The sequence below is a fragment of the Coffea arabica genome, chromosome 2e (genome assembly GCF_036785885.1).
Source record: "Coffea arabica cultivar ET-39 chromosome 2e, Coffea Arabica ET-39 HiFi, whole genome shotgun sequence".
Classification (NCBI taxonomy): Eukaryota; Viridiplantae; Streptophyta; class Magnoliopsida; order Gentianales; family Rubiaceae; genus Coffea; species Coffea arabica.
In genome coordinates this window covers 63831849-63838950 of record NC_092313.1, presented here as the reverse complement: position 1 = coordinate 63838950, position 7102 = coordinate 63831849, and the positions used below count along the sequence as shown (strand labels likewise).

The 7102-nt window shown below is 41.2% G+C and overlaps 1 protein-coding gene across 1 annotated transcript; it reads right to left on the bottom strand.

Annotated features, from left to right (window-relative positions):
* Positions 1-200: 200 nt before the first annotated feature.
* Positions 201-1264, bottom strand: LOC140036393 (uncharacterized). The gene is made up of 2 exons (XM_072077781.1): positions 767-1264; positions 201-677 (listed from the first exon to the last, which is right to left on the bottom strand). Exons 1-2 carry the CDS (start codon positions 1262-1264, stop codon positions 201-203), a joined length of 975 nt encoding a protein of 324 aa, XP_071933882.1.
* Positions 1265-7102: the final 5838 nt, after the last annotated feature.

Here is a 7102-nt window from a genome sequence, read left to right as displayed (position 1 = left end):
TTTTCTTCCTTGTTGATCATGTCCACCACCTCTTTACAGTCCGACTGGAATTCCACTATCTTCCAGTTTGCCTCCCAGGCCATTTGCATTCCCATCCTGATTGCTGTAGCTTCCTCCACTTGTGGCTCGCTATTCTTGAGATCAGATCTTGCCCATGCCTTCAGTAGCTCTCCTCTCGTGTTTCTGGCCACAACTCCTATTCATGTTCGTTCCATGTTCTGTGAGAATGCAGCATCAGAATTTATCCTTATGGAGTTATTTGGTGGTGGTCTCCATTTCTCTGCTTTGCAAGAGTTTGTTGTTTGTTGAATGAACTCTCCAGCTATATCTTTTTGGGTCTCTGTATATTCATCCCATTCTACTATAGCCTTCTGCACTGTCTTCCTTGGGTCTGCTTCTTTTTCCTCAAAGGCTTTCCTGTTTCTTGCCTTCCATATTTGCCAAAGAATATTTACAGTTAATGCTATGTGTTCTTGTCCTTGTTCTCTTTTTTTGGCTCCTAACATCCCTTCCCACCATTTGACAAAATTTCCCCGCATCTCCTTTAATCCATCCCACTGCAGAGGTGCTAGTTTCCATGTGGTTTCCGCAGTGTCACAAAAGAAGAACATGTGTTCTAGTGTTTCCACCTCTTCCCCACAGCTGCGACACATTGGACTTCCTTTACCAGTTCTCTTCTGTATTTGTTCATTTACTGGTAGACTGTGATGTAGGCACCTCCATATGAAGTGCTTCAGTTTGTGTTTCAGCTTTAGTGTCCACACACTTTTCCAGATCTTGAGTTCTGTTGATCATAGCTCGTACTTCCACTATCTCTCCTCAGCCTGTTCATGTGTTGATACTGTCTTGTTTCCATTGCCACATCATAGGCAGATTTTACTGTAAATACACCTGATTTAGTGTATCGCCAATACAATCTATCCTGGCAGCCTGTTATACTGAGTGGAATAGCCTTGATCCTTTGGACATCCTCTGCTATAAACCAACGATTCAGCACTTCATGATTCCACTCTCCATCTGCTATCAGTTCCTCTACTTTCCCTAATGTGCAGTTTGGATCTCTTTGTGTTTTAATCCTTCCCTCCTCAGTCCCGTGTATCCAATTATCCTTCCAAATGTCCACTGTTTGCCCATTTCCCACCCTCTTCCCTGTCCCTCTTTTTACCAAAAGCCTTGTTCCAAAGATGCTTTTCCATGTCCAAGAAGCTGCTATAGGGGTGTCTCTATCCCAGTTCTGTGGTTGTGCTAGATACTTTGCCTTCATGACCTTGCTCACAAGCAAGTCTGGATTATTGAGTATTCTCCACAATTGCTTGGCTAAGAGAGCTTCATTGAACCTTTCCAGATCTCTAAAACCCAGTCCCCCCTACCCTTCACCTGCGACATATTGTTCCAGCTAGTCCAATGCATTTTCCTTTCATGTTCTCCACCTCCCCACCAGAACGTAGCTATCATCTTACTTATATCCTTACACAGCACTTTTGGAAGCCTGAAACATGACATGATATAGGTGGGAAGTGCCATGGCCACCGACTTGATCAGAACCTCCTTTCCTGCATGACTTAACAGATTCCTTTTCCATCCTTGTAGCTTTTCTTGCACCTTGTGCTTGATATATCCAAAAACTTGTTGCTTTGATCTACCTATCAGCATAGGTAATCCCAAATATTTACCACTTATAGCCTCTTTCATATATCCCATCTCAGCACATATATCCTTTCTCAGTTCTTTTTTTGTGTTAGCACTGAAGAAAATTGCAGACTTCTCATAGTTGATGGCTTGACCTGAAGCTCTTTCGTAAGCAGCAAACATCCCTTTCATGTGTTTTGCTTCCTGTATGCTAGCTTTACAACAAAAGAGTGAGTCATCAGCAAACAATAAATGAGACAGTTGAGGACAATTTCTCCCCACTTTGACTCCTGTTAGATTTTTGCTTTGGAGTTTTTGGTTCATCAAGTTTGACAGGCCCTCAGCACAAATAAGGAACAAGTATGAGGAAAGGGGATCCCCTTGTCTAATGCCCCTGGATGGCTTAACATATCCCACCTTCTGACCATTGACATTAAAAGAGTAAGCTGCTGTGGTTACACAGTTAAGGATCCATTTTATCCATGTGGGACAGAACCCCATCTTCATCATCATCATCCCCAAAAACTGCCACTCTACTCGATCATAGGCCTTTGATAAATCCAGTTTTAGGGTCATAAAACCATTTCTGCCTGTTCTCTTATTTTTCATAAAATGCAATAGCTCCTGTGCTAAAATAACATTATCAAGAATGTATCTACCAGGGACAAAAGTAGATTGAGCAAAACTAATGCACTTTGGGATGACTCTTTTTAGCCTGTTTGCCAACACCTTTGCGATGACTCTATAAATGACATTACATAAAGATATAGGCCTATACTGAGACAGATTTATGGGGGCTTCTACTTTAGGAATCAAAGTCACTATTGTTTCATTCAAAGCCTTTAGTAAATAGCCCCCAGCAAGAAAGCTTTGGATAGCCCTCACAATGTCATTCTTGCAAGTATTCCAGTATCTTTGAAAGAAAAAAGGGGACATACCATCAGGTCCTAGGGCTTTATCCGGGTGCATAGAGAATAAAGCAGTCTTCACTTCCTTTTCCTCCACTGGTTTAATCAGCATGTCATTCATCGCCATTGTGACTGTACAAGGGACTCCTTCAGTAACTGCATCAAAGTTATCCGGTTGAGAAGATGTGTACATTGCCTTGTAAAAGTTACAAATTTCCTCCTCTATCTCCATTTCAGTCTCACACCAGTTCCCATCTTTCTTTTGCAGGCATGAAATTCTATTCCTTTGTCTCCTAGTTCTCACCCTTGCATGGAAAAAAGCTGTATTTTTGTCACCCTCTCTCAACCACCTACATCTTGCCTTTTGAGCCCAGTATATCTCCTCTTGTTTGTAAGCTTGACTTAGCTTCAACTTCAACGCCGCAACTACCCCCTTGTTCTTCTCGTACTTCCCTTTTTTTCCTCCAGGATCTTTTGCTTCAAGCTTTTTATCTCATTCCCAAAGTTTGTCTTGTTTTTCTTACTGTATTCTATCAATCTTGTTTTGCAGTACTTTATTTTTCTGGTCAGACTAAACATCTTGGATCCTTTTTGGGGTGTTGCCCATGCTCTATCAATTTCGTCCTGTATTTGGTGATTCTGAGCCCATCTCTTATCAAAATGAAACCTGCTCCCTCCTTTCCTTTTCTTTGGCATTGTGTCAATCATAATCAAGCTGTGGTCAGATGCTTTCTTTTCTATATGTAAGCACTTTGCTGTCTCAAACTTTTTGGCCCATTCCTGATTTGCTAGTGCTCGATCTAATCTTTGTTTAATCTCCTGACCATCCCAATGGGAGCTCCATGTCCAAGGTTTCCCTTCATATCCTATGTCTACCAAATTATTCCTACTCACTAGTCCCCTGAAATCTGCAAAACTCCCTTCTGTTCTTTGTCTTCCCCCCCCCTACTTCTCTCAATTTGCCAAGATGTCATTAAAGTCTCCTGCTATGATCCACTTCTCACCCCACTGATTCATCTTACTTTCTAACTCTCTCCACTGACTTCTTCTCATCCTATCATCTGTACTAGCATATATTCCCACAAAAGTCCATTCACACCTGGCCTCCATGTCCATCATACGAGCTGTAATATAGAAGCCAGCGAGCTCTACTTCTATTACTTTGATCCAATGTTTCCAAAACAATGTCAAGCCCCCAGCTCTTCCTGCTGGATCTACAATTGCACTTTCATCAAATTTCAGCTTCTGTTTTACCTTTTCCATAAACTTTTTTTGGTTTTTTGCTTCACATAAGAATAAAACTTCCGGAGAGTGGAGGTGTAGTACCTCCTTAAGCTGGGGAACTATCAAGGAGCTCCCTGCGCCTCGACAGTTCCACACCCCTACTTTCATTTACACCGTGGAGGCCCTTCAGGGATTGCCTCCGTCACCCTCAGTAATGTTTCCATCTGCACCTCTTTCTTTTGTAATTTTGTCCTGCCTTGCTCCCAGGTATCTGAGTCCACAAGCATTTCATCTGGTTCATCCCTCAGCATAGACTTCCTTTTTTCCTTTAACCTTGGTTGCTCATTTTGTATCCTCATCTCTGTCAAAGGAACTCTCCTCCCCCTTATACCTCCTCTAGAATATCTACTCTTTCGTCCAAGCCTCACATTCTCCTTTTGATCCCGCTCCTGCCCAGTCTCCTTTTCTCTTCCTCCTGCACTACTCCCCTCCCCCTTCTCACCTCTCGGCCAGATTTCCATCCCTTCCCCTCCCTCTCTTTCACTCACATCTATCCACATTGCCTGTATATTCTCAGTTTCTTTTTCACCCTCATTTTCCTGTTGGTTCATATTTTGCTTGAAAGTCAGTTGTCTCTCCTTTTCTTTCCCCTTCTCCTCCCCATTTTCCTTCTCCTTCAATTTCCCCTCCTGCACCAGATCCCTCTTTTCCTCCTGTTTGTCCTCTATATCCCTTTTCTCCCCCATTCTATCTGTTCCTTTCTCCTGCCCATTAGTTTCCTGAGGTTGTCCTTTTTCTTTCGTTTTCTTTTCTTCCCCACTCCCTCCAGCTCTCCCATTTATCACTACCAACCCTCTTGATTGGGCCTGTGGTCCCCTATCTGGGATTTTTTCTCCCCCTGCATTTCTCATTGGAGAGGACATTATATTCCCCGCTTTCAGCCACGCCCCATATTGTCCATCCCTCAGTGTTACTCCAGTCTGCTCCTCATAAGAACATGATTTATCACTGTGACCGATCACCCCACATCTATAGCAGAAATCCGGACACCGCTCATATTTAAATTCTGCCCACACTTCTACTCCATTGTGCTTGACCGGCATTCCTCTAATAAGGGGTTGGGAGATATCTACTTCTGCCAGAAGTTTCATATGTTTCCCTTCTTTTCCACCCCCTGCTGGGGTGATCACCTCCTTGACTGATTGGAAGACTTCCCCAATTTTAAATCCTGCTGCTCTACACAACCAGTGGATTGGGAGTTGCCACACCTGTATCCACATATGTGAGGTAGTAAACCTCTCAGGATCTCTTTCAATGCCCTCACTCCATGGTTTTAGTACTAGGAGCTGGTTATCTAGCACCCAAGGTCTTCCATTTAATGCTTTTTCCTTATCCTTTTCCTCTTCAAAATTAAACTGGAAAACATTTGGGCCTAGTTCTGTCACCCTCATGTTCCTCGGATATCCCCAAACATGGTTAGTGAAATTCTTCACTCCTGTGAAATTTGCAATTTTTTCACCTATAATCCTTCTCACTAAACTGAGTCTGCATTCCTCCATGCCTACCTCAACATCCCCCCAGCTCAAATCTACTGCTTCTATTTCCTTTTCCCCCAGGTCAAACTTTTGAAAAGCTCTGTGCAGTGAGTTAGCCATGAGTCACGTTGCAAGGTTTCCCTTTACAGTCACTATAGCTGAATGCTTGCTCGATGTAAACCTGCGGAGACACGGAATGATGGCTACCTTATTTTCAGCACCCTACAGGTATTAGTTCCAAAAAGAAGCAAGACAAGCAAGCAGACAAGATGATATAAAAACAGAGTTATTTATTTTCCGACAGCACAAGGGTTTCACGAAGAGATTTCCTATTGGTTTTTCTGTTGTTTAAAAATAATAAATGTTACCACCACAGGATGCCCTAAAATACGAGAACAAGCAGAAATTTATTTACTTTCCTCTTTCTAGCGGTTGAGCTTCCCCTGGCCATTGCTTCCCTATTCCGGACAGAGTTAATGCCTTTCCTTTTCAGGCCCACTACCGACAGCTCCTTGTATTTTTCATGGATAGATTGGTATGATTTGTTTTGTGGTTTCAAGATTGCTCAAGTTTCATCAGTGCTCACAAGCTAATGGTTTTGGATTTGTTTCCTTCACTTTTTGTTCCCCCCAGTTTCCTATTTCAAAAGTTTAAAGTTCAAAACGCTTTTTACTCCTACACTGAGGAGGGAAACTCCACTAGAGAGAGAAGCTCTCATTTAGAGAGTGGTGAGTGTGTGTGAAAGTGTGCTAGTGTGAAAATACAATTATGTATGTGAAAATGTGTTTTTGTGTGTCAAAAAAATCTTTTTGTGTGTTACAATGTATTGAGAAAGTTTATTTATCAAAATGTATTAATTAATATGTTAGGTCATATTTGGGTCATGGGTTTGAGATGACACAATATGACTCAACCCAAAATTAATCCAATCTCAAGTTAGAGGAGTTGGGTATAATCCATTCAAGTGAAAACCCAATATCAACCTGCCCAATTGCTAGGTATACTCACAGTATTGTCAACTTAAAATGTCTACAAAGACTTATTACCTCAAATTGTGTTTGTATATGAGGAGAGAATTGTATCTTCAATAACCCGTACCTTGGTAGTGCAACCTGAATGGTACCAGGAACTAGGAATGGTTTTCCCTCACTTATGTGCAATTATGCTGTAGTCGTGGCAGTGCTTCTCCCTTTTTGCATTGATTAACATTGAAAAATCCAAGCCTTCTCATAGGAGTTTGTTTATTAGATGAGGCTGGAAAGTGGAAACTAGTAATCCATAATGAAATTGGTGTTGATAATAGCATATTTTCTTCTAACTAACTTTGTTTGCTTTTGTGTCTCGTAAGTTGTATCATATTTTCTTATCTAATTGTAGTGCACTTCCATCAAAGAGTGGAACTGTGCAATTAGTAGAGAAAATTGTGTTATCTTAGCTAAATATATTTGATTTAAGTCGAGATACAATTTCTGCAAGCTAATGATATCAGCTAGGCATGAAGCATGTTTACTTTGGAGGTGATATATTGACGCGAAAGTGGGTAAAATGAATTATTTCACAAATGATTCTCAAAAGGTAACAAAGGAGCGATTCACGATCAACTCCCAAAAAGATTTGGAAGAACCTTGTTTCTCAAGAAGCTTGAGGGAAATTTGGTAAAAACCAAGATAGTTTGTTAAAAGTTGAAAAAAGTCTTATAATAATAACCCTAATACGTCCCTATATATATGTGACTAGTTCTAACCGAAAAAGAAAAAGAAAATACAATAGAAAATGGAAAAAAAAAACAAAAATGTAACGCTACTT

Excerpts from the sequence above, each read along its gene's own strand:
- LOC140036393 (XM_072077781.1), bottom strand. The coding sequence starts at position 1,264 with ATGAAGGCAAAGTATCTAGCACAACCACAGAACTGGGATAGAGACACC. Across the intron at positions 678-766 it reads AGAACTCAAGATCTGGAAAA|AAGAGAACTGGTAAAGGAAG; the intron begins GTGTGTGGACAC and ends GAACAAATACAG.